Source organism: Botrytis cinerea, chromosome 12, assembly GCF_000143535.2.
Source record: "Botrytis cinerea B05.10 chromosome 12, complete sequence".
Taxonomy (NCBI): Eukaryota; Fungi; Ascomycota; class Leotiomycetes; order Helotiales; family Sclerotiniaceae; genus Botrytis; species Botrytis cinerea.
In genome coordinates this window covers 1,037,460-1,064,010 of record NC_037321.1, presented here as the reverse complement: position 1 = coordinate 1,064,010, position 26,551 = coordinate 1,037,460, and the positions used below count along the sequence as shown (strand labels likewise).

Below are 26,551 nucleotides of genomic sequence, written 5' to 3'. Positions count from 1 at the left end.
GATACCTGCTGCTGGCAAGTACCTCTGGCTACCGGTGAGGGGATGTTTCATTGTGTGCGGAAATATCTGTTCACTCCCTGCATCTGGAATTATCTGTAATGTAACCATACATTCTAGTTGTAAAATTACTAAAGTAGATTTATCATCAGTCAATTATCAGACAGACATTCAAGAACCAGCCACAGGTTACTGCTAGCCAAACACTTGAACTTTTCATCATCATAGTAATCCAGAGTCTCCAGAAATGGTCAGTTCTCTCTTCGTCTTTCTGATAGCTTTGCACACTCAAAACTTAGTTTCATCACATCGCAAAGTTCTTCAAATCCACCTAAATATTGCTAAGTGGCCAGCTATTTTTACTTCATCATACATTAGTCTATCCTCTTCATTACATCCTCGGCGTACCTTTGTATCCTCAACGGACGCTTCAAAGTGCTACTTGGCCACACCGTGAAGTCTAGAAACAAATATCACCAAGTCATCTGGGAAGGACTGAAGCCAAAAAGTCGAATCCGAAATGTCATGCAATAAGATATTGGGCTCCATTATGGCATAGCTCATGCAATATAAACGAAATGGCTTGAAATCGTGCAATACCTTTGTGAACTCTGATACTACGGTTCCTCATGCTAGGCTCTTTTCGAACTCGTTGCCAAGAATAAAACACAAACTGCTATTATCGAGACTGCAACTGTTGAGAGAACCTACATATGTTTAAAATTAGCTTGTCCATGGAATCCCCTCATCCATTGTGGAGATAGAGCACTATTCACCCTTAGGTACCGGCGCATCAACCACTGAAATCTCTTCCACCTTGCGCAAAGGTACTTGGAATTTCTCCGTTGGTAGACAAGCCACTGTCGCAACCGAAATTCACAGAGCAAATTTCCCCCAACATTATCAACCCCATAGGAAGGAAAAGATAAGAAAATGCATCACTCACCCCTTGAGTCTTCCACCCACTCTGCACAATAGCCACTCTCCGACTGTACTTATTAACCGTCTTCATGTAGTTCCCAAATCCTAAGGCCAAGCAAAGGAGAGACAGTACCCAGAAGATTATGCCCAGAGGTTGTGCCATGCGCAGTTCGAGCTGGGTGGGGGTAGATTTTAAATGAAAAGAAAGGACTATAGCGAGGGAAACGATAGTCATATAAATGGAAAGGCGGAGGTAGGAGAGAAACGTTCGCTCGTTAGCACAGTGGTCGCGGCAGTCGGAGTCCACATTATCGAAAAGGAGAGGCCCGAAAAGAGGTGGTGTGCAGAAAACCGATTCGCCATGGTAGCTAGAGAAAGTTCATTAGTTCTCTCCGACGAGGTGTGAAGAATTCGGTGAATAGGGAATATGAGCTGGATGGCATTTAAGACTCTGGATTCACGGAAAGAAACAATGGAACATACTTGGCGACATCAACCGGTGCTGGACGACGAGGGAAATAAATTGGTGAGTATGCTTCCCGCGGAGAGCGTTGGCATTCTCCCTCTTCGCTGCGAGACATTGTAAGAATAGATCGATTCTAAAGAACCAAGGAGTGAAGGTTGGATATCAATTGAGTGCTTCTGCTAAGTAGGCCTGAGGTCGATGTCTTTTCTTTGTTGACGTACCTTTCGTCACTTATTGGAGTTGAAGCTTCACCGGAACGATACCCCGGACTTTGCTATTCCTATGCGTGCTCTGCAGCGGAAAAGCGGGCCACGGACTCGCTCTATTGTTAATCCGTCCCGACTGTTCGGATAGCCACATGAACCCTTTATGCTTTTGGTGGCTGGCTATTTTGGGTTTTGACAAATCAGATCAATTCATCTCGTGCCATACGACGGATCATCCACTATTGCTATCTTCTCGACCAGATCTTATCGGAATCGGTGTTCGGATATCGTTGTATCTCTAGAGCTGGTTTCCGATAGTTCTGTTCGAAAGGAAATACCTGCCTATCAGGGCCTAGTGGGCAGCAGCCATGATCGTTGGAACTGGCTATTGGATGAGGAAGCTCTTTTGCGTACAGACACATACACTTATTAGTGGGCTGAACGTAAGACATTGCCTAGGTGAGGGTGGTAGCCGTACCCGCGCAACCATTGTCAGCATGCTAGGGACCGGTATGCAAGAAGAAAGCGGACCCACGAGCTCTCTCTGAATGGCAATGGCGTCCGTCCATTTTTTATTCCGCAAAGATTAAGAGAGAGCGAGCGAGCTAGCATTTTACTAGGTTGGCATGGACGGTGAGTGATCTCCCATTCGATTTCCAATTGACCTCTGCTCGTTTTGTTCATATGTTTGACTATCTTTTTTTCTTCTTCCTTGAGTATATTCATTCGTTATTCGTGAGTGCGGATTATGGTAGGACCGTCATTGCATGCATTGCGTCAATTAATTGCATGAGTTCTTAAAGGTTATTGAGAAGTGAGAGAAGGGAAGAGTCAGAACTGTGACTCGCTCTCATCAAAGATAATTGAGTATCTCTTGGAAGACTCGATATTGATAAGAAATATACCATTGCGCAACAATGTCGACTTCTTTTCCAGTGCCGATCAAATCTGGAGATGAAGGCCATCTACGGGATTCAATCGCCAGATCTCCTTTCAGCACTTCATTCATCTCAAGCTCACCCATAGCTCAAGAGTCTCTTGCGCGCGATTTAGCAGAATACCCCGCAAATGAAGCAGAAGCACCAGAACACAATGAATGTACCAGCTCTGGAGACGAGTCTTCGGAGGCTTCTACAATTCGACAATCGGAAGCTCAACATTCAATGACACATTCGTATCGACGGCCAGGTGTTGCGGCATTCGGTGGCACTCGTCCTGCCGTCACCCCTCAACTCAAAGAAACAGCATGGTTGACTAAGAAGGAAAGACACGAAACGAGAAATGAGGAAAGGAGTCTATTGAGGGACAATCATCTAGCTCCGCCGAAGCACCCCGAACCGGTGAAGCGAAGCGCTTTCAACCGACTATACGGGAAATTGTTTAGCACAAAAATACCAAAGCCAATGGGCGATGAAGAGGCTGGAGTGCCATCGGAGACTTCAGCATTGCTGCCAAATGGACAGCTTGAGTCTGCGCGTTCGCGTCACGAGAGATTAAACAGACAGTGGGAGGAAGCTGTAGCAGCAGGAAAGATTAAAACAACCTGGCAAAGAGAGGCGAAAACTTTATTAAGGTACTCGAGCCCATTGGTTGTTACTTTCGTCCTCCAATACTCCCTTACTGTTGCAAGTATATTCACCGTGGGGCGTCTCGGGAAGGTAGAACTAGGCGCTGTCAGTCTAGCTAGTATGACTGCAAATATTACTGGATATGCTATCTATCAAGGATTGGCTACAAGTTTAGACACTCTTTGTGCGCAAGCATACGGATCTGGTAGAAAAGGTCTAGTTGGACTACAGTTGCAGAGAATGGTATGGTTTCTCTGGGCCTTGACTATACCAATTGGAATAGTTTGGTTGAATGCTGAGAAAATCTTGGAAACCATCGTACCCGAGAAACGTTCTGCAGAACTGGCAGGACTGTATCTACGAATTCTACTGCTTGGAGCTCCCGGGTTTGCTCTTTTCGAAAGTGCGAAAAGATTTGTACAAGCACAAGGATTGTTTTCTGCCACAACTTATGTTTTACTCTTTTGCGCACCTCTTAATGCTTTCATGAATTGGCTATTTGTTTGGCAGTTTGAATGGGGGTTCATTGGAGCTCCAATCGCCGTTGCTGTGACAGACAATCTCTTGCCTCTTTTACTATTCCTCTACGTTCGATTCGTGGACGGAAAAGAATGTTGGGATGGATTCACATGGAGGGCATTCCATAACTGGGGTAAGTTCTGAACTGCTCCATCCTTATCGTTTTTTAACAGTCATCAGGTCCGATGATCAAACTCGCTCTTCCTGGTCTCGTAATGGTATTAGCAGAGTACTTAGCATTTGAAGTTCTAACTCTAGCATCAAGTTACTTCTCCGTAACGCATCTTGCAGCTCAAAGCGTTCTCACTACCATAACCGCGTTGACTTTCCAAATTCCATTCTCAATTTCTATTGCAGCTTCAACTCGTGTGGCCAACCTTATTGGCGCCACCCTCTCAGATGCAGCTAAAACCAGCTCGAAAGTGGTATGTACTTTTCCCTCCCATTCTCAAATCCTCCCATGCCTGTCCCAATGCTCTCCTGTTAACAAAGGCACGCTTGCTACTAGGCTATTTATGGTGCCTGTTTAGTTGGGCTATTCAACTTCACACTCATCTCCTCACTCCGCAACATTGTCCCACGCCTCTTCACCGACGACCTCGATGTTATAAACATTGTCGCCAGCGTTCTTCCTCTCTGTGCAGCATTCCAGCTCTTCGATGCGCTAGCTGCGAACTGCGGCGGGTTGCTAAGGGGATTAGGAAGACAAGAGATAGGCGGATATGTCAATCTTTTCTGTTATTACGTATTAGCCATGCCAATCAGCTTTGGCACCGCTTTTGGATTAGGATGGCAGTTGGAGGGACTGTGGTTGGGTGTTGCGTTGGCGTTGGGATTGGTAGCGGCAATTGAGGGTTGGTTCTTAGTGAGGACTGACTGGGCACATGCGGTAGAGGTATGACCTGCTTCCTCTTATGTTTTTATTCTACTCAACCTTTTTTGGAGAGACTACTAATGCAGAATTCTTATAGGCAGCACAGGACCGAAACGCAGCAGGATGATTTGATGCTTTGACGATTTGATGATTTGAGTTTTAATGGATCGGGTATCACGGCGCAAGGAGGAGAAAAAAAAATGAAATACTGGGCGATTGCTCTTATTTATTGCGTGGTACATTTACGAACATTTACCACTCTCTTTTTCACTTCGGTTCTTACAAAGCATTTCAATGTTATGACCGACTTGGTCTATATAAACGAAGGCTTGTAATTGTAGATACCCCGTCTGCGGTACATGAGCATGTATACAAATAATAGATTGGATGAGCACTGGAATTTTTTCTCCCGGATCTTCGAGATCGAATACACGTGATTCCTGATACGATGCGTTGCATCTCGTTCGCCAATACTCCGTTTGGCCATTGCAAGAAATCTCAAGCCTCTTGAAAAGCATGCAAAAATGAATATATACTATCAGCTCAAGAAACGCGTCTCCAGCGAGAGCTCTGATCTTTCGGGCTACTGGAAATTCATGAGAGAATGATCTTATGTATGCGAGCTGTGGTGTAATTCAAAAGTGTTTTGGTATCATTCTTATAAAGATCTGTAGGTTGGTGGTCATTGTCGTTGTAACTATTGTTATTATTATCATTATTGTTTTCAGAATCGTTGTCATCATTATTGTCGTTGTCGTTGTCGTCCTTTGAGTGTTAGAAATTAGCTACATGTATTTCAGGGAATAATAGCCGGAAATGCAATGATAGGAGCGAGGTTTCTGATATGATTCGAAGTATGGGGCTAATTTTTTTTAAATCTTATTGAGAGATTAATTCAGGGACTTTCTGTTTTGTGTAGGACTCTGGAACTGATCTGAGATTGTCTCCCCTCGCTCCCTTGTTGGTCTTTGAGGTGTTCATTTTCATATTGTGATACTGGTTTGTTCATTAGCTAGAGATTTCTTACATATATAGTATGGTTAGTATGGAATTTAAAGTTGTGGTGCAGGTGGTAACAAGATTAGGAGAGCGTCTTGTCGTTTGTAAAATGAATTTATGGACATGTAACAGAGGGTGAAACTGACAAGGCCAAGTCCCGAAGAAGTCTTCGGGATGGTGAAGAATTGGTGACAGCGGTGATGCTAGTTCTTAGTGATGATAGTGAGATAGGATATACGATAACGATATTCGATTTGTCGCTGCATTGATAGTAATAGACAAGTCATTATTTGAGAAATCCTGAAAGTAGAAGCAATCTAGGATAGTGTCAATCGAGCCAACCATTCATTGTACGCACCAGCACATTTTGGTTCCTGAAACGATGAAGAGAAGCATTGTAATTTCGGATTTAATTCTGTCGATTCTAGTATAGAGCTTTTGAGAAATACTACCCGGTAGATTTATAGCTTGGCATCGAGGACTTATTCTGAGAGTGGGCACTAGAAACAGCAGATGATGTGGAAAAGATACCATGTTTGGGAACGGTATGGTTTGTCACTCAGTGGGTAGAATTGCACCTTAGTACTCAAAATCTCACACTATGAATATGCTGTCTGATTGGCTTCCATGAAAGTTGTTCTGATCGAATGGAAGCACATAATGGTTGTGAAATATCAGATGATTTTCCAAGGCATCCCATTCTCGCTTCTCTAGATTCTAGATTTGGATCAGTATTTAAGGACTAAGAATACACCTACTGGTCGTACACATGGCCTGAGGTTGATGCAAAGAATCCAAGGTGAGCCTTGTGACTTTGGGTGTGGAATATAGAGGGTTCCTTTGACAGAGCTTTTTACCTTAGGCTAGCAGGTTTATCGTCAAGATCTGGATATGTATAGTGAGATGAGATGAGAAATAGACCCAGACCCGCACAATCATAGACAGTGAGTGAAAAGAAACGGCGATCAGAAGTCCTACGTAATTATATTTACAAATCCGGCAGCAAATGATCAAGAAATGAGCACAAATTTATCTACAGCTCGAGTTGGTTAAAAGTTGAAGTTCTTACAGAAATCTATTAGCCTGAAAGAATTTGCAAGTAGTAGGCCGTCTGGCTCAGGGACAATTTTCAAAAGACGGAGTAGTTTGGGATGCATAGATTTCTTAAATAGTGATTGAAATAAGTTTGCTTGGGCAGATATATTCATATACATACCACAATGGTCTCCATTGGAAAAACTCACTAATTGTATACACTTCTATCACTTGGAAATACTCTCGGGTGCTTCGGATATAAATATACACAGTGAATTCAAAAGCACACGTAGAGAAGTCTGAACTCTAGCGGACTGAAGAGTGGCTGTTTCCACGCAAGTGACATAAAAGCGCAGCTGTTTTGCGAGTAAATACTGCAGGAAGAGATGTAACTAGCATAAAGTTAACATCAGGGCGGAAAAGCGAGAAGTGCTTGAGGAGAGTTGATATCTACGCTGTACTTGAGCGCAAAATAGTTGATGGTATCAGGATTACTGACGAGAGGAGGAAGGAAGACAGTCACTATCACTTGACCTCAACGACAACAATAAAATGATAATGGTAGTCTTGAAACGATAAGACAATACCGAGTTGTAAATCAATCCTTTTACCCTCCGATTATAACATACCACTTTTGTAAAAGTCACAGAAGCCGTTCGCAGTCGTCCATGACAAAGATGGTCTGTCATCTAGTAGTCCCTACTGGCCATGCAGACTCACGCGGTGTTTTTATATTGCAGCATTAGAAGTAGCGAGAGACCTTTCCCGGATTCTTATGGATACGATTATCCCGTGCAAACTTACTTCAGGCCATGACTGTATAGTAAGATTAAGCGACAACAATAGTGATTTAATACGCGCCAGGTAAGAAGCTGAAGATGATATGTCTGCTGTAGGTATTTCCTGGCCAAACCCCCAGTGAAAACCTAAGCCACAACCTGTAGAAAAGAAAGTTCATAGATGTTGGCTCATCATTTTCTGTGCGAGATCTCCTAGGAACTTCAACAGAAAAAAAGAGAGGAAAGTACAGCTATGTTTATGCGAAGCAAAGGAGACGAATTGATGTACTCAATTAGTAGACTACATATGCAAGTATAGAACATATTCGGCAAGAAGAATGATTTGCCTAAAACGGTTCGTCTCTCCCTTGCATTCACTTTCGATTTGTTCGTTCCGCACCATTCAGCCAATCAGTTGAGCTTATCCCTCCACTTGAAATTCTTTTGTTGCATATCTGCTACAGCGCTTCAAGCCTGTAGAAGCCTATAACTAGATGTTTATCGTACCTGCAAAATCGATTGTTGATATCATTGTGATATGTTTAGATTCAGGGGAAAATCATCTAAATGTCCGCCTCATTGGCCAACTCTCATGACACGGTACTCTTTTCCGATATGGATCCTCAATACTCTGCGTATTTGGTTCACATAATAGTATTATACCTGAGAACATGTGTGCCATATTAACGTGGTTTGAATGATATAGAACTGCCTAAAACCCATGAATCAACCCGGGATGAAAGTTTCCTTCACGCTTGATAAAGTTACACTCTTCAAGCCCAAAGTTTGATTGACCCCATTTGATCCAACCAAAGTAGTCCGCTCGAAGGTATAAAGCTCTTCAACCCCGAGAGATTCTATATAATCTATCGCCTTAACAAAATTTGTTCCTACATGCCCAATGCCATGACTGTCATCAGACATCGTGAACTTGCCGCCAAATCGTATGTATGCCTATAAATCTGTCAGAATCTCCTCCATCACATCCTTACACGTGTAATACATACCTCACAGATCTGTCTTCCCGGATATGGCTCCTTCAATCCTTTTCTCAATGCACTAGTATTAATTTCCAACAACCCTCCATACTTCACCACCTCCAGCAAATTTCTCAAGACCATATCCCAAACTCCTTTCCACTCAGTCAAATCTCTATCTGGATTCTCACTCAATAATCGAATCAAATCGAAATGACCCACCACCTTCGGTTTCAGGGTCTGCAACAATTCATACTGCTGCTCAAAATAGTCTTCATATAATTTCTCCTCCGAGCCTCCTGATTTCTCAATCGCTTTGGCATATAATGCAGCGTCGTAATCAATAGGAATTTCATTCACGTGATGTATTGAACCAATGAAGAAATCGATGAGAGGATTCGAGGCAAGATCTTTGATCAAAGGCCCATAATCCGATCGAATCCATTCTCCTTCAAAGCCTATAAGAATATTGAGTTCATTCTTGTATTTTTCGCGAAGACGAGTGGCTTCAACGAGATAAGCTTCGTGTCTGGGAACGAACCGAGCTACATCATCGCCGGCTTCGACCTAGACTTGTTAGACTGTGTTGCAGATGAAGTGGAAGAGGGAATGTCAAAATGTACTTCTTCGGGATATAAATCAGAATTTGAGTTCCGGGGCATGTGCTCTGTTAATGCAAAGGTTTGCATGCCTCGAGAAATGGCCATTTGAATCACTTGTTCGAGTGTATCTTTTGCGTGGCCAGGACAAAACTGCCCAGAGTGGCTATGCATTGAGAATGCCATGATGAAGAGGTATGTATATTTGGTAGGGCTTGAGTGAGGAATAGATGTAGTGTTTGAATTTTCCAATTTTGAAAATGATGATGCAGAGGTTTGCTGGCTAGCGTTCGACGCAAGTGATGCAAAGAAGCAGGTTCAGTTACAACTCAGAAAATGAGTGACAAGGAGGTATGGACGAAGTACTCGAGTATATATGAAATATATAGCCTCAATGTAACCTAGCAATATAAAAATATCGTACCCCGAGTGATAAGAGAGATAGAGACACCCAACCCAACTCAACCCAATACCATAATCTGGATTATCAACGTGGGGTGATAAATTGACCAATCATTTGCACTTCACATGGCACGCCAAATCACAGGTAAGCTGGGCCAGGGCGGTCACACGTGATCCTAGAATTTATGGAGATATATATATAAGATGAAACTCTTCAAGTTCTTGGAGTCATTTACTAACTTCGACCTGCTTTGCATGGTAACATTGGGTGTTTAGCGCAATGGTATCGTGTGGACCTCCAATTAACCGGCCGGAACGAATATATGGCTGTCAACCAGGAAAGGTCGAGATTTCTTTCAGAACGAGGTAATCGATTGCTCCTTCGGAAGGATCGGTTATTTAAACTGATTCGCACCTCTCGAATGGAGGATGAAGAATAGAGCTTGGTTCACGCACAGGTTATCCTTCCACGGACCTAGGGTTGGAAAATGGCTTTGAAGAAGTCTCATCCTGCGTAGGGCAGAGTTTGAACATGTTAGTTGAAAGTTGAAACTTGGATATGTCGATTTTAAGTGCGACGAAGCCGGTTCTTCTAAATAATATAACTCCCAAAAGTCCTCCAACTCTAACGTTTGTTTCAACCACCAAAGAAGTCTTTCCTAACATAGATTACTAAAGTTTGATCTAATCCCTCGACAAATCCGGCATTATCAGAAAACTATCTTCAACTCCCTCTATGGAATACGCCCCTTTACCATCCCAACGATGTCCATTCGCCTCAAACTCCATCCTAATCTTTACATATCCAGCATCCCCAATCGCAGTAGTTACCCAGCTATATGGAGCATCGCATGCCACATAGTCCGTCGTGGAACCAGTCAATCCAGAGCACAACGCATCAAACACCGCTGGACCTTGCTCTTCTTTGTTGGCATCAGGAGGTGTGTAATTTATTATCATAGAGTATGGCGCTTCACCAGTACATTTGAGAAAAGTTCCACCGGCACATGCCATTTTGAAATTAGTAATGAGGTACGCCGGGGTACTCATAGAGCGTGTTGTCCATCCCTCACAATCTGCACATGTGGGAACAGAAGAAACGAGATTTGAAAGACCGAAGAGTACGGCAATGAATATGACGGAAGGCATCAGTAAAAACTAGGGAGGTTTTAAAGAAGGGGAGTATTTTATGCTTAGTTTTGAGCTGAGGAAGTCTTAGAATGGGGCTACTGCAAACTGAGACAACCCTTCTTAAAGTATATTCTTCCGCTTCCAACAAGTTGCAATTGTGGCTGTGAGTTGGAAGCCAGGATACAGACCCGAGGATATGTAGTTGGACGCTGATGGATCTCTGGGGTAAGCGCCTACAGAAAATATTACTTGGGGGCTCCTGTTGTTGGGAAACTCAACATTGGGATGGTAACTCTAGTATTGCGTTCTTCTACGACCATTTCCGGATGCTTAATTGGACAGATCCGCCCAGAAGTCAGCGTTGGGGCCTGCCATCTGGTGAGACTTAACCTTTCTGGTCTAAGCATCGTGTTGAGACTATCATACAATCTTGATAAAAGCAATCTTAGTTTCATTTGTACATGGCTGTACATTGAATACAGAAATTCCGATGTTATGAAAACCTCACACTACATTATGTGTTTCAGTACCCTTTGTTTCATCATATTTTAGAGATAATTAGAGGCGAACATGTTTAACTATCTAGCGAGAAACGAGGGGCAGGCTAGAGAGATGAGATTGTAGATGTGATGATGGTACACGCATCACCATTCTCCAGTTTGACATTATTGAATACTCGTCCAATCATTCAAGATCATTGATTCAAAAACACAAGGCATGATACCCCAACCAAAGTTTCAATAAATAGGATAGGAAGATCAAGAGCACGGGAATTGTATTCTCAAGATCGTCCAATTAGAATTCAGGGAAAAGCAATGCCGATATCTAGGCATGTAAAAGAAATATATACAATGATAACGAAGACGGATATCTCCCCTCTCACCATTCTTAAATACTTATTCAAGGGTTTAAGACCGTCTACCCCAAGCTCTTCTTACAGCCTTTGACCGATAAGGGCTGATAGGTTTGAAATTCATCTCAATCTGCCACAGCTCGTTCCAAACCTGGGTTCTGCGGCAAAATCAAGAGTTCCAATTGATACTTGGATTTCTATCAGAAGCTACCACTACCATCCGCTGCACTCCACTAATGACAAAACCAAGATGGCTGGATTTCAATCCAACGCAAGATTGCAAGAATTTACCGGTAGTAAATGCAAGTGTGTCAAAACACCAAACCAGAATTGTTTTCCATAGGTCAAGCCAGGAACAAATGCGGGGAATCACTCCACCGAACCACAAGCATCTTCCCCATTTGCTATCGAGATCGTTCTGTTGCATATCTGGACAGGGTGGGGTACGAGATATTACAGACGAGTTGTCGAATGCCCAGCCAGTACGGGGCGATCTTAGCACGTTGGCTAAAAGCTCAAGGGAAGCTAGTTACTAGTAACCGGCCACCTAAGTCATAGATGGTCTCAATCCCTGCCAACCCCGCATGCAGTCCAGGATGGAAACTAAAATGGTATGGAGATGTTCCCATTTGTTGCATATCTGTACAGGGATATGTGTCGGTGCTCTTGTCAGAGAGAAACTATATGCGTGCTCAGAACCGCAAAAGTAGTTTAGCACTCCGATGAGAAATTAGGTTGGCGCTAGTAGGTGTTGGCCAGAGAGTTCTCTTTGATCTTTTCATAAACTTTAATGCAAATTCGAAATCCAATTCAGTTGTTGCATGTCTGTACAAGGATCTGTACAGGCAATGCGTTTTCTAGGTTTAAGTATGGTGTGCGGATCTTGAGAAGCTAGTAGAAAGCTATTCGTTATATTACCTGATAGCCAGACTTCGTTCGCATAGTAGCTTGAGTATGATTCAAAATAGTCCTCGTTTTGTTGCATATCTATACAGGGATCTAGATAGTTTCTCGCACATGAGGAAACATAGGACAATATCTTAAAGAGATCCCTACCATCTTCCAAAACTTTAGAAGATTCCTTTGTCACTTTATTGGTGGAATTTATATATAAATTTACATGAAAATTCTCTATGTTATGTGTTCTGTGTTTCGTCCTGGGCGCGAGTTTCACGCTTGGGGTGCTCATTAAGTAGTGGTGATTCAACATGGGGAGCTGCATGCAGACTATGGTGGTAATCGGGAATTATTACTTAGATGTTAGCTCGCCACTTACGACTTATGAGCTTACGATGACCTTTCGGGATTCATAAGAACAACGATACTTTGCATAATGACTTGACTTGGATGCTGGGCAGTGTACATGTGGGTGAACATGAATGTAATTGATCTGTCATAAGGAATCACAACCTGTGGCTTGCAAAAATAATACCTGCTGTCGCAGTCTTCTTGTAACGAATAGCATCCTGGTGAACAGTACAAAAATTAACAATGAAATATCCTAAATTCCAATTTGCAACAGATTCCCCAGTCAAAACTTTACCCTCAGCTTGTTTTTCATCTTCCCACATTCATTCTACCTGTGTGTTCTTCTGGTGACTTATATATTCATTGTCTACCAGTCTAGAGCCGTAGCATCCCGCTGTAGATACATCATGTTAGTTTCATTATGTTTAAGTACAGGTAGTGCAGAGTTTAAAGGCGTGAACTTACAGGCATTTCATCGTCGGCGATCTTGGTGCAGAGGAAGCAATGCTCATAACAACCTTCGCCAGGTCCGTCATTGGCACGATCAAATACAAGATTGTTGGCCAACAAGCGATCTATTTCAGACTCGAGAATATCTGCAACCTCGCACATGTGAGCTAATTCTGCGCTCAAGTTTTTCCAGAATGCAATTGCAATTTTTGGATCATGTTTAGAAGGAATAAAGTCTTGCTCAGCTGCTTTCAATATGCGTCTTAGTTCAGGTTTATCCCGCGAATATTTGGTCAGTATAGCCTCAACCAAGAATGTACACTCCAACCCATCGATCATTTTGCAAATTCGAGAGAACTTTGCTTCGATAAAGCCGCGGATGGTTTCACCTTTTCGAGTACGAGGAAACTTGAAAGTGTCCTTATCCTTTCAATTAACCAAAGTGTGAACTAGACACTCGCAGAAAAAAACGGAATTTCTAAGCTTGTGCGCGATGAATATCATGGCGTCACAATCCTTCGCTAGCTGATCCTTATTCCAACTAAAATGGAAGCTATTCAACATCCTAGAACTGGCTTGTTTTTTTGATAGTGAGCATTTCTCTGAAGGTTTGATTACACAGTCTTCTCGCAAACTAGCAATGACCCGGTATTAAGAGGTGCGAGGAATTGGGAGCAGCTGAATAGATCACTTGACATATATCGGTAAATAATACTCATTAACGTGCTGAAAATAGCATACATACACCTGAATATGTGTATACTGTCAATCCAAGCGAAGTAAACTAGAGCGTGTGGTTTGGAATTCAAATCCACGTGACTAACAAAGGATGCAACTATTTGGGTAGATACGTATACTAAATAGCCATTAATTCAGAGTTCTTGACATTGTATGATGGATGTTTAGCCCATAAGATTACCCAGGAGCTTTGATGCCATTACCTTGAGATTTCAAAGGGTGAAGCTCACCGTAGGAGCGACTCACTATCACTTGCCAAGTTTCCTAGCACGTGGTATTGAGGTAAGATAACTTTGCCGGTACTCCAATCGAGCCAATTCCTTCTAAATACTCGAACAACGACAAATCAACACTGGAAATTTTTCATCAAAATGGCGCAACAAAACAAGAAAAGGAAGCACGGCGAAGATCTAGAACCTGCACAACAAGGGCTTCCATCACCTATCATTTTTCTTGCGAGAGGTGTCAATGCCGATACACGATTTACAGTATTCCGACAGCAATTCCATTTGCATTCTTCTGGCCTCAAACATCACTCTAATTATTTCCGCAAGTTTCTTAATTCAGTGAGTTTTACTGATTTCTCTTATCTTATAAGTCCTCTTGAATAGTCGTTTCTGAGAGCTTGTTTCACTCCTTCGAGAAGATCCAATGTCAAACATCATCAGGCACTGCGAGCAAACGCGTTTAACAGACGATAAAATTGAATTCATTGTTTTCATTCCAAGGTTTTCCTTGATCAACTTCCACTAACTCTCATATTTTAGGCTGACAAATCACCTGCCCCTGCATCTGCGTTATTCAAATACGACTATTGCTCTGTCATTGACGAAGATGGAAGCTGGGCTTTGATGCCAGCTTCAGATGTTTGTTTCCCGCAAACTTCTTGACACAAACACTAAATGCTAACTCTCAAATCATAGTCGCCAGAGATAACAGACCAGAAGATAGCCGTTATCGATGGGCCGGAGAAAGAAATCGAAGCTGTTCGAAAACTCCTTTGTGCGATCCATTCGAAAAGATACAAGATTGAGACTGCAGACGAGCTCGAAAGACTCACACGCTTGGCAGATTACCATTGCGCCCTGCCAGTGGTTTCAGCAACCTTGACTGGAGCTTTGTTCAAGAGTAGTATGTTTGAAATCTCACCCATGATATCGATATACGATGCCCAAGGATGCGAAATTCATGATAACTCTGTATCCTTGCTTTTGTTAGCCCGCAAACTTCGCAACGGGGTGCTTTTCAGAGAATGTTTGATCCATACAGTTGGGAGGTGGGATTTTCTCCCAGATCCTGAGAAGGAGATGATCAAAGAAGACCAAGAGTTATATAAACTTGTGCGAATCAAGCTTAGTTTCTTGTATGAGACTCTTTCCAAATCCCAAATTGCATTATTTCGGGCTCTTGTTGAGGAAGAAATTACACTTCACAAGATTGCTCAATATGCTTCCCCGAGAACATTGATCGGTGAATATCTTCCGATGTACAGAGCTCTATGGGATGAAAATCCATTCTACAGTCTTTCTCCGAACGAGGAGACAAAGGATCTAGGTGATTTTATGCCAGATCTACTCAAAAATAATCTTACTTTAGGCTGTACAGGTGAGATTCCGGGGAGGAAGGATAGTGTCTTTGAACACACGTTCCTATGTACTGAAGTAGAGGATGATGAGTTCCCTTGGGATATGGAGGAAATGGATTGGTAGGAAGAGTATTTAATGGGAAAATTGGAACATTTCATCGTTGGTCAAAACCGGATAGCTTTCCACATGACACGCAAAAGATACGTTAGTATTCTTGCCGGTCTTTTGAAACCTGTGAGAAAGTTATCATATGTGTATTTCTCCGGCCCTTTATATCTCCATAGAAATCACGTACATTTTGGTGTTGTGGAAAATTGTACTTTACTCCATAATGTGATTATGTGATTCAAAATTCTCTCCAGAGTCTAGAAGTGCCTTTAAGAACTAGCTTTCTTGTGATTCTCTTTCCGCCCTGAAATATTTCGAAAGCCCTATGGTTGATCTTCTTATATTAATCAATCACAACTACTTTCCAAAATCCCCGGTTTCCTCCTACATTCAGCCAGTCGAAGCCTCATCCTCATGATAACTCTTCTGATCGCCCAATAACTTTACATATCTCGTGTCATTATCATCTACAAGACTTTCCAAGACCTCAAGTAAGATTTCCGAGGACATAATTAGAAAGCACCAACTTAAAATTCAACACGATAACCAAAGAAGCATCATCTTACATTACTCACCTACGCACAGCAAAATCAACCCTCACTTAATACACAAGACAAATATTTCAACCAATCAAAACAAAACTTCAGATATCAAGTGATATCTAAGAAGAAACATGAAAAGCGACAAACATCCACCCCAGCTGTCTGGTATCTACCCCTCAAGATCAATATACCTCTACTTTCTACCTCAACCCCCTCCCCCTCCCCCCTTTGGACCTCTTCACTGCAACATCATACACCCTCATTCTCATCCTCATCTCTTTCCTTCTCCTCTCTTCAGCACTTCTCTCCATCCATCCACCCATCCATCCAGCCAGCCACCCTGGATACTCGCTCACACACCAAACATCCATCAAATCAAATCAAGTCCATCTCAAACTCTCGAATTCTGTTTCTCATTCCCTAATCACGCAGTTACAAACTCATAAAAAAAATAACAAAAAAAAAAAAAAAAATGTATATATCTATTCCACACATACGACATCCCCCACACATCCCTCACTCACCCTCTCCTTTCCCATCTCCCCAAATTCCAAATAAATATCCTCATGGAAATAAATAGCATTCCATTCCATTCCATTCCGTGACTTCTCGACTACACATACAGCTATACACCTACACTCACACACTCATACACACACCCACACACCCACAGAATTCCCTTCGCAATCTCCGATCTCCAACCTCCAACTCGCAACTTCCGAGCACCACACACACGATAAACAACAATCCCCAAGTCCCCCAGCCCCAAGTCAAGTCCCCCAGGCTCCAGTCCCCAAACGCCCCTCGAGACTTTCCAGTCCTTTTCAAACCCTCCAAGTTCCAACCCAACCAACCAAGTCACAAAGCAAAGCAAAGCAAAGCAAAGCAAAGCGAGCGAGCGAGAGAGAGAGCCCTCAATACCCAATACCCAATACCCAAGTCCTAAATCCCAAATCCCAAATCCTAGCGAACGATTTCCGTTATAGAATACAATACCATATAAAACCAAGCTCTTAATTGCAAAAAATATCACGCATCACATATCACACACTCGATATCCGAAATACAAATACAAATGCACAGTAATCAAGTCTCAAAGTCTCAAAGTCTCAAAGTCTCAAAGCATCAAAGCATCAAACAGAAACAAATATACATATACACATACCTACACATCAAAAACATCAAGTAATGAATAATAAAAATATGAATCCAAATCTAGCTACCTAGCTAGTATGTGCACCGAATGACCGCCCAGCCCCCGATATATGCTTGCTGATGCACACAACCATGTATACATACACCATGAATAAAAAATGATTACATCCCGTACATCCCAAACACCCACGTGACGCCTCTACCCCGAGAAACGCGCTTCAAGATTCCGCAGAACCTCCTAATTCATAACCGAGCCAATGAAAAAAAGTATAATCAAATGGAGGCCTATCACATAACCCTGACCATAATCCGAGAATGCAGTTTAAGTGCTAAAGATGAATGTGATGATAGATGGGCATCGACGCCCGAATGATGTTTTTAAAGCCGAATACTCCGAACAATGCTAGTATTTTACTCCTCGAAGGATACATTTTTGTATGTCCTTCATCAGTTGAGTGAGGCCCCGTATAACAATACAATGCGAAAATTAAAGATAATTGATCGACCTGTGTAACATGCTTTTAGACACGACCTGGTATACGTCTTCCCTGTGGCAAAGGTAACTCGACTTCTTCATCACTACTCTCATCCATTTCATCTAACATCCTGTCCGTCACTCGTCTACTTTGAAGATTATTCCTCATGGTAGATTTTCTATGGCTTGCTGCCTGGTATCCATTGTCGCTTCCACTACTAACACTTTCTGCAAACTCCACTCTGCGTTGGGTCTGGGGTCCCAATTTACCCTTACTATTCCGAGTCATCTGCCCGAATTCTGCGCGAAGAGGACTTTGCCTGGGACTTTTCTTTGGTAACTGCGGAGGAGTTAAATTAGGTGCCATGTTTTGTGAATTCCCAGGCGAGCCCATCGATAACAGCATTTCGATTGCATCTTGTTCTAACGTCTCTCGTTTCTCTTGTTCTCTTGTCGTTCTATGTTCAGAGGTTGCGGTATGCCTAGAGCGACGATGAGCAGTCCCACTGGGAGTTTGAGGAGCAGAATTGTTAAATGAATGATGCGAGTTGGCACTTGAGTGGCGTGGGATAGATGGAAGTTTTGAGAATTTTGAGTCTGATCTCCTAGAAGGAGGTGTTGGCCGTATATCAGCTGGAGGAGCGAGAGACTTAGATTGTGGCGATGAAGAGTTATATAAGTTATGTCTATATGATTGGGCTCCGTTGGCGGTAGAATGGTCACGCCAGAACGATTCATAGGTGCGAGATAATGGCTCTGTTCGTGTATACAGGTCGAAATCGGCTGTAGATCGTGGTCCAAATACATCTCTGGATCCCTGGCCCTGAATACTTGCTATGGCTGTTCTAGGAGAAGTGTGAACAAGGTTTCTGCGATTGTTGATGGTTGAATTCGATGATGTTGGAGATCCAGCTTGTGATGCAATAGTTTCAACTTCGTTGATTGATTTCGATTCCCATCCATTGTTAACTTTAACCATTGCATAGGAAAGTCGGGTCCTTAATTCGGAGGATAGCTGTCTACATTTAGTTCAAGTACCCTACTGCTGCAGAAACTCTACTGACCTCTCCAAATCTGCTTGCGACCGAAGATGCATTGCTGACTGTGCTTGTATTTCTTGTATGGCTTCGAGCGGATGATGGGCCTGTGGGACTTGGCGTATTTGAGTTGGACGCTTTTGATTTTACATGACCATCTGCGGTTCTCTTCTGACTCGCATTCAGAGTGATGTTGATTTTTGGTGGTGTGGTGTGAGTATTACTTTCAAGTGGTAGTTGTGCGGCAGCCAATTGCGAGAGCTGTGAGAGCTGCGATAAAGGCCCTCCATCGTGACTGGTACTTTGTGATGAGAACTCATCAGACGCTGGTGGCGTAAAGACCGCGGCGTCTTGGCCTTCTACTGTTGATTGCGAATTGTCGGGTACGGGCGCGATGGCAATCGCGGGTTGTGTTGCGACGCTCTTCTCGGCGTGGTATCCTTCTTTGTTCCCTTGCGATATCAAATTCTGAAGGGTTTCTACTATTTCCGGCTCATGCGCACCGAGAGGGGTGGCATTAATGTCGTTGTTTGCCATCAGAGGGGAGGTATAATGAAACGCGGGTTTCCGTCGCGTCAAGTGGGACTCGAGATTGTTAAATTACGCCGATGTGGAATCGCAAAGTCGCGACAATGACTCGATGACTGAGAGATTATGGCGTTTGCGGAAGACAGCGATAATGCAACAATAATTGTCGTGATAATTATGGAAGTTGAGAATAATGGACGAGAGGGATCAATTAATTGACTATCGATCGATATAACTATTGATGTTTAATATTAGGTTGGAGGGTTCGAGGGTTGAGAATGACTGTGGCGGGTGATATCGAATGCTGGTTCGGTCTGTGTGTGAGTGTGGGTGTGGGTGTGTGTGTGGGTTTGTTCTGATTATGGGTGAGTGGGTGGTGAGTGAGTGGACAGAATGGAGGGTTGCGGCGCGCAATCGCGAAAAAAGATGGACCGACGCCTCAATTGTCCGCGTGTGTCGAGATCTAGTGACAGATGCAAGCGTGCGTGAAATTGATTGGACTTATTATATCGCATCCACAGATTCTGCGAACAATCGAAGTGACCGCACAATTGTACTCGTTTTCAACATGTATTTATTCACTGCTAGTGCTGGGTCGGGAGGGCCGGGAGTGCAGAAGTACGGAAGGACGTATGTGTGGACGTGATGGGAGCGTGGTCGATGGTATGGGTATGGGTATGGGTATGGGTATCAGTATGGCTATGGCTATGGAGATATAGATATAGATATAGATATAGATATAGATATATGGATGTTGCAAGAGAGACGAGAGAGTGGAATCGAGCAAGTGAGAAGCGACGGATGAGTGAGTGAGGAACAGTACCCACCCAATGAGCCAGTCTACGACGACAAAGTAATAAGGAAGGAAGCACTTAATTAGTTGGTTGGAGACGTGAGCCAACCCCACCTACTACATCAATTCGCGTGATCACGGGTTCTCGAAAGGTTTTGATTGACTGGCTACGACGGGCTGCTGCAACACGCCACATGCGCCGGTTGAAGAAACGGCCCAGGGAAAAGCAGGAGGAAAAAGAAAAAGAAAAAGAAAAGGAAAAGAAGCCTCAACCCCACTATTGCATGTAGAAGTGGGGGATGGAGGAAGGAGGAAGCAATATGTATATGTATACCTAGGTATGTATATGTATATGTATATGTATACCTATGTATGGTGGGGGATGGGGGGTAATAAGTTGCTCGTATTGTTCATAATTGTATGTGAATCACAATCTGCCGTTGTGTGTGTGAATCATGATTCGCTTCGTGCGAGTAGCTGCAAATCCGTATCTTATTTTAGTGGTATGCGGCCAAAGTACTAGGTGAAGTGCTAGTAGAGTTCGGTTCAATCACATCTTCACATCTTCACATCTTCACATCTTGCTGTTGGCTGATTACTCGACCATGAGCAGGGAAATTATCCGCATAGCTTTCATACGATTGCGATTTATAAATTTGACATTGTATTTATCATTCCCTAGGTATTGAATAGGGGCGTCATTCGCTAATTATTTCATCAAAGTTCATTAAATCTTCTCGGCGAATTTGGATTCCATGACGATTGTGTTCGTTTGGAGAAACCGACCTGGTGCCAACGCGATAATATTAGCCCACCATGACAACCTGCAACATGATTGGTCTGTGATCCTTTTGGGTCGCCATGGATGGCCAGATGAAATTGGCCTCCACTATTCAAACCGAGAGACATGAGGCCTGAAGGCTTATGATCTTTGGCCATAGCCAGATTGCTTACAGTAACATATATATCAATTAACATTTCTCCAACAAGTAGACATGTCGATGATGTTTAGCCAGTTCTGTTAATGTACTTAGGTTGCATACAGTTCCTCTTGTCGTGGCTCGAGTGTGTAAAATGATAAGCTGCATCTTTCGATACACAATCCCTTTATGTAGCCAAGCCCGAACACAGGGTCATGACGTACTCATTGACATCAGCATTGGAAGGTCGAAGTCCGGATGGCGATTGTTCTCTTGGTAGGCCCTGGATTATATGACCTCACGTCTGAGTCTGAATTGTCGAAGGGGTTTGATTAGGGCGAAGAGTCCTCGACATGAGGAGGTATGTTGGCTTTCACTTCTCTCCCAGAATTCCTCGTCCGGAGGCGATATCCACAAGGCTGTTAAGAAGCTGTCTCGTCGCTCGATATTGTCCACTATCTTCATGCTCGCCACTGGATGGCTGCGTCAATTTCAACCTCCCTTCGCCAAGTACAAATGAGCCACATGCAATCTTAACAATCTTCACCTTTTCATGCCCTAGATCCAGTGCCAAATGAGCCTTGACATAAGTTTTTAATGCAGCCATAAAGGGAGATCCGTCTTTCGTAATTTTGTTTCCTCGTGCAAGCATACGAGGCAAGTCTTCCCTGGCAACATGTATCTCAATAGTTTTGAGAGCAGCCGATCCACCAGGTATATCGAAGCCAACAGAAATTTGAACTTCTTTAATAACCTTTTGTATACTAGCTCGGCGCTCTTCGGTTGTTGCATCTGAATTAATCGAGTTGGATGTGTATTGTTCGAAAGATCCCAGCAGATGTTTTCCTTCCAACTTCAGGGCAGACACCCTTGTATCGAATATCCTGCAGATGTATTGGATGAATGTTTCTTTTAATGACAACGGCATTCGTGTCAAGATCAGTGGTAAGCGTAGGAATCCAGCTTCATCACGAGAATTGCCCATGATCGAGTCGTCCATGTCGTCTTCGGAAGTGGCGCGCAATAAAATTGCCGTGTATTTCGCCTTCTCATAGTTGATTTCAACCAGTATTCCGCGATTATTTATAGACTCGGACACAGACTCATCAAGAGCTTCTCCTGTAGTATCTTCGACAGCCCATTCCGATTCTACCTTGAAAATCCTCCACGCCACCGTTTGCAAAGCTCCTACACGAGCCAGCGTATCATCTTCAGATCCTAATCCAACCCGAACTCCTCGTAAAACATCGCCTGCTAGTATATCTCGAAATCGGCGTGCATGTACTTGTAAGTTCGAATTGTTGAGAGGATTTTCGCCAATGTAGAGTGGAGAAGCTCGATGTAAGGTGAATGTGGTGTTGTAGAGGGGGTATTGGGAGCCAGGTTCGGGAGCCATTAGATTGATTGAATTCAAGACCCCGCAGTATTGCGGCACGTTGTAGGATTGTTTGACTGGTCCTGATGTCTCCAAAAGTATGAGTGCTTAAAACAGAATTGCAGTGACTTGGTTGACAATGATATCTCCAGTTAATATTGTTCGGCGAAAAGATTAGAATTGTTTACTTGGGCTTGATTCGAATGTTCTACTGACCCGGAAACGCGACGCGGTGATATTTCTGACAGGGATATTGCGCGACAGTATTATTAGCGCGAACTTCAAACCCATGAATCTTCTGCACGTGAAAGAGTCTTTGGACAACATCAACAGCAACTTCACTCAATTCGAATGTCCAAAACCTTAGAGGTTGGAAGCTTGAGTGTTTATCGTTCCTCAATTGGTAGATGTTTCGACTCCGCGTCTGTTTGTTGGTACGTCTCGACAGCGAAATATGCTCCAGGTGACGACAGATTCGCACGCCCCAGTGATAGTTGACGTTCACCTGTTATCGCCCGCTTTCAATATGAGTTTCCTACCCTCATACCATACCCAATCACTTTTCTGTCTCAAATAGAGTGTAAAGTTTTGTGCAGTACCCTGGGCCCAATTCTGTTTGGAAGTGTACAGAGTAGTTCCTGCACTATATTTGGATCCTGAAATCCGTCCGAGCAACCTTGGCAGTTCGAGCGGCATCACATTTGTATATGCACTCCAGAAAGAAGTTTCGGACGCAATCCTTCAAAATGGAACTTGTATGGGGACATCATGTTCCTCCATACGTTGCTGGTATGGTTGAACTTGTACTTGTACTAGACATACAGTTCTCTGAACTTCAAAATCTATAAGACCATCTTGCATGTTGGTCCTGCAAAGATTGTTATCAATGTATCGATATACCCTTTATCATGTCTAACTTTTTATGATCTGAAAACTGCATCTCAGTGAGAAGTCGAAAGATACCAGACAATGTTAGCTAGAACTGGTCAATGTCAAGCCAAGTTTGCTCGAAGCAGTGTTAGGTCCTTTCCGTCCGGTACTAGTAGATCATGATTCCACTTAGTGGAGATAATCCCCAGAGAATGTTGATCACGGATAAGCATGGTTCAAGAGTCAGGATAAGAAAAAAACAACATGTTCGAACTCCAATTTTGATCATCATCGACACCAAGCGTGGCTCTACAAGCTCAGTCCACATGATTATGGCTGCCAAAACAGTAATCGACGCCAAGATTTCAAGCCGCATTTCATACAGCAAATCTTAGTATTAAATTCTGATCAAGTGGTATCTTGGCATCTTTTGAAGCATTGGATTTCTTGGTTGGTTTGACCTATTCATGCTTTCGGAGTCACTTCCCCACTCGCACAGATCTTCAGCCCTTTTCTTTCCTTAGCCAGCGTTCTATTCATAGTCAGGGCTGTCCCGTCAAGGGTTAAAGCCTTTGTAATGCTAGCTTCGACTGTTGGAGAATTCTCCGTCAGCCTATTATTGTGGGATGATTATCACGCTACTTAACAAAGCTTAAGTCTGAGCGTATGTCGCACGTTCGTTGGTAGCTTTGAATTCCAAGCCTCCAGTATGCACAACATCTTCAGACGAGATCGGTAAAAGTTCCATCTGTACAAGGCAGGATAGATGTGAAACAACCGTCGAGATCTTCCTGGAATATCGCTGTACATCAATTTCATGGTTTCGTGATCACAAGCTTTCGATGCAATACACTTAAAAATAAGCCCTAAAACTATGCTTGGTTCGTGATACCTGGTGGTAGTTTGTGGGTACATCGAAAGGTTTCGATGATTCGAAACTACGATATGAAATTTTTGGGTCATCATCGTCATGTAAAAAGGAACATAATTCACCAGTCATCTTAAGTCACGGATTCAGTGCGGATTTTGATTGGACGAATCTACGTTAGTACTGTTTCGGATCCAGAACATTGCCCATGAAAAAGCTAGATGGTAGTGAAAAATTGAAACGACTCGCGGATTGTGCCCAAAATGGGCATCTCCAACGGCAAATTTGTCTGAGCATAGTTTTTTGACGTCCCATAGTTGTTTTGAAAATCCCATTCAAACTAATTTCCAGCTGATTGATTTCAGACGCATCTGAAGTTTTCTTGGAAGTTCTTGGCTACCTGTATATACAACTTCGATGGACCATTTACAACGGGCCAGTTGTTTAGTTTTCATCATACTAGAGTTCTAATTGTTTTCATTCCTTAATCTACATTCACAATGAAGTTCTCTTATGTCCTTGTCGCACTTTCAGCCCTCACATTCTCTACTGCTTTACCAGTCGCCCGACCTGGCTCCAATTACTTGGTCGCCCGAGGAGGAAACTCTACTTCGTCATTATCCGGAAATTCCACAACCTCCTCGCTATCATCAACATCTTCCGGTAGTGCAAAACCAACCACAGCAATCAACCTGGAAGACATAAACGAGAATGTTGCCTCATCGAAAGCAACATCCAGCAGCAAAAAGGTCACAGCTGCACAAGTCAAGTCAGCTGTCTCTGGATTCGCTAGCGATGCCAATACTGTGTCAGCAGCTCTGAACAAACTTCCCACTATGACGGACAAATCGGCTATCTCATCCCTAGCTGGGAAAGCATTCGCTGCCGAATCAGATGAGGACTCTCAGAGATCGGTCCTCGCTGCCGCGGCGGGTAGTGCAGGTACTTCAGCAAATAGCAAAATTGTCAAGAACACCCCTGCGGTTCTCAAGGGCTTGAAAGCCATGATGACAAACCCTTCAACTTCTTCTGTTAAATCCAATGTGGCTACTATTGAAAATGCTCGGTAAGCATCATCCACTTTCACCCACACCTCGAACTACAAGCTAACGCCCCATAGAAACCCAAACATTCTCCCAAGCATCACCCAACTCTCCAATGCAGCATTGAGCGCAATGAGTCTCTCTCAAACGGCGCAAAAGTTCCCCGCTACCGGAAACAATTAGGCTGGTCCTAGGTAGCTGTCCAGATATATCTATCCAACGAGCAGGTATCGGATTGTTTAAAGTTTAATTCACTTCTCTTGTTAGTATAGGGAAGTGCTATTATAGGATAATTTAAGCATTTATCTTGTTCTTGTGCCCGGTTTCGTTTCTTGTGTGCATATATATCCTCTTCTTTTCTTCAATGTGTAGATACCTCCTGTAGCAGCGTTTGTTTTCTGGGCCGGAAAGCGGGATACCATGGGTGTAGGAGTTTTGGGTTTGAGAAGAGAAAGGAAGGAAAAAGCGTTTCTAGCAATGGAGAAGCAGAATTTCTGTTGTAGGATTGTAACTGAGATGTACATATATATACACTGAGGAAATATAACATTATTCAAAACTAGTTTCGCTAAATCCTTCCTTCTGTGCACATGCTGAATGCTACTCTCCACACATAGCTCACGGCTGTAAGTCTTATTAGTAGAGGGTACCTAGATTGAAAGCTCAACTGCGCACCATTTTCGATTTGTATATCATTCGAGGCCCCTCATATATACTCCCTTCAACAATTATTTTCAATCGAATCCTGGGCAGTCAAGTAAGGTAAGGGCTTACGAGCGAAAGATGTGAGATGTGAGAGACGACGATCATAATGGTAGATTTGAAGTTAACACTGGACGTCCACGTGATGTAATGGGGGAGTATTCGCAGAAGAAACCATCGCGTGAAAATAGAGGGTATTTAAGGTAGTGTATATAACCCAACCCCCCTTAAAGTAACAACAGGTAGCAATCATAAAGTACCCTTCAAATATTCTCCATACTCGAATCCAAATACCGAAACTAATTCCCGGCTCGAGACACCGAGGAAAATTTGGCTTGTCTGAGTCGACTATTGGTGAGTTGTTGATGCATGCCACATCTATCTGTATTCAAAAGAAGAGAGATTCAAGGCGGAGATTTTGAGGAGATGGTTGGATCTTGAAAGCCGTCATCACTAATAAAGTTTCGATTGAAGTTCTTGGATTGCCTGGATGCATTGGAGGTTGGAAATTTCGGGCTCGGTTATTATATTGTTATGCGGATTTTGTTGGGGGGGGGGGGGGGGGTGGATTCATTCAATGGGTGCGATTATATGGTATGGCGTTAGAACTTAGGAGAGATGAAGAGGAAATTGAGGATGGATATGGAGTTGTTCAAGAATATGAAGATGAGTTTTCGAGCATGACTGTCTTGGGAAAAGAAGTTGTAGCACTTGTGATGAAGAGAATGGAGGAAGCTCGAGAAGGATAATTTAGGACATGGAGCACTGATAGGGAACTCAAGACTCG

At 43.1% G+C, this 26,551-nt stretch overlaps 9 protein-coding genes across 10 annotated transcripts; 3 read left to right on the top strand and 6 right to left on the bottom strand.

The window, feature by feature from the left end:
* Positions 1-118: 118 nt before the first annotated feature.
* BCIN_12g03120 (hypothetical protein) lies at positions 119-1,682 on the bottom strand. Of its 2 annotated transcripts, XM_024696357.1 has the most exons (4): positions 1,606-1,682; positions 1,402-1,488; positions 944-1,286; positions 119-704 (listed from the first exon to the last, which is right to left on the bottom strand). In XM_024696357.1, the coding sequence occupies exons 3-4, from the start codon at positions 1,151-1,153 to the stop codon at positions 630-632; spliced, it is 285 nt and encodes a 94-aa protein (XP_024552165.1). In that variant the 5' UTR covers positions 1,154-1,286; positions 1,402-1,488; positions 1,606-1,682; the 3' UTR covers positions 119-629. The 2 variants fall into 2 exon arrangements, with proteins under 2 accessions (XP_024552165.1, XP_024552166.1); XM_024696358.1 differs by having other exon boundaries at positions 1,402-1,682.
* A 622-nt stretch (positions 1,683-2,304) lies between these two features.
* On the top strand, positions 2,305-4,945 carry BCIN_12g03110 (hypothetical protein). The gene is made up of 4 exons (XM_024696356.1): positions 2,305-3,810; positions 3,858-4,102; positions 4,186-4,572; positions 4,649-4,945. The coding sequence occupies exons 1-4, from the start codon at positions 2,508-2,510 to the stop codon at positions 4,676-4,678; spliced, it is 1,965 nt and encodes a 654-aa protein (XP_024552164.1). The 5' UTR covers positions 2,305-2,507; the 3' UTR covers positions 4,679-4,945.
* Positions 4,946-7,896: 2,951 nt separating this feature from the next.
* Bchis2 lies at positions 7,897-9,367 on the bottom strand. The gene is made up of 3 exons (XM_001558133.2): positions 8,965-9,367; positions 8,372-8,908; positions 7,897-8,318 (listed from the first exon to the last, which is right to left on the bottom strand). Exons 1-3 carry the CDS (start codon positions 9,124-9,126, stop codon positions 8,091-8,093), a joined length of 927 nt encoding a protein of 308 aa, XP_001558183.2. The 5' UTR covers positions 9,127-9,367; the 3' UTR covers positions 7,897-8,090.
* A 303-nt stretch (positions 9,368-9,670) lies between these two features.
* BCIN_12g03090 (hypothetical protein) lies at positions 9,671-10,953 on the bottom strand. The gene has a single exon (XM_024696355.1). The coding sequence runs from the start codon at positions 10,489-10,491 to the stop codon at positions 10,027-10,029; it is 465 nt and encodes a 154-aa protein (XP_024552163.1). The 5' UTR covers positions 10,492-10,953; the 3' UTR covers positions 9,671-10,026.
* A 1,743-nt stretch (positions 10,954-12,696) lies between these two features.
* On the bottom strand, positions 12,697-13,485 carry BCIN_12g03080 (hypothetical protein). Its single transcript, XM_024696354.1, has 2 exons — positions 13,040-13,485; positions 12,697-12,968 (listed from the first exon to the last, which is right to left on the bottom strand). Exons 1-2 carry the CDS (start codon positions 13,361-13,363, stop codon positions 12,942-12,944), a joined length of 351 nt encoding a protein of 116 aa, XP_024552162.1. The 5' UTR covers positions 13,364-13,485; the 3' UTR covers positions 12,697-12,941.
* A 469-nt stretch (positions 13,486-13,954) lies between these two features.
* Positions 13,955-15,644, top strand: BCIN_12g03070 (hypothetical protein). Its single transcript, XM_024696353.1, has 3 exons — positions 13,955-14,328; positions 14,530-14,628; positions 14,686-15,644. Exons 1-3 carry the CDS (start codon positions 14,134-14,136, stop codon positions 15,469-15,471), a joined length of 1,080 nt encoding a protein of 359 aa, XP_024552161.1. The 5' UTR covers positions 13,955-14,133; the 3' UTR covers positions 15,472-15,644.
* Positions 15,645-17,187: 1,543 nt separating this feature from the next.
* BCIN_12g03060 (hypothetical protein) lies at positions 17,188-20,133 on the bottom strand. The gene is made up of 2 exons (XM_001558127.2): positions 18,693-20,133; positions 17,188-18,643 (listed from the first exon to the last, which is right to left on the bottom strand). The coding sequence occupies exons 1-2, from the start codon at positions 19,200-19,202 to the stop codon at positions 17,675-17,677; spliced, it is 1,479 nt and encodes a 492-aa protein (XP_001558177.2). The 5' UTR covers positions 19,203-20,133; the 3' UTR covers positions 17,188-17,674.
* A 495-nt stretch (positions 20,134-20,628) lies between these two features.
* BCIN_12g03050 (hypothetical protein) lies at positions 20,629-22,498 on the bottom strand. The gene has a single exon (XM_024696352.1). The coding sequence runs from the start codon at positions 22,300-22,302 to the stop codon at positions 21,280-21,282; it is 1,023 nt and encodes a 340-aa protein (XP_024552160.1). The 5' UTR covers positions 22,303-22,498; the 3' UTR covers positions 20,629-21,279.
* Positions 22,499-24,404: 1,906 nt separating this feature from the next.
* Positions 24,405-25,618, top strand: BCIN_12g03040 (hypothetical protein). Its single transcript, XM_001558123.2, has 2 exons — positions 24,405-25,085; positions 25,140-25,618. The coding sequence occupies exons 1-2, from the start codon at positions 24,520-24,522 to the stop codon at positions 25,243-25,245; spliced, it is 672 nt and encodes a 223-aa protein (XP_001558173.1). The 5' UTR covers positions 24,405-24,519; the 3' UTR covers positions 25,246-25,618.
* The last annotated feature ends 933 nt before the right edge of the window (positions 25,619-26,551 follow it).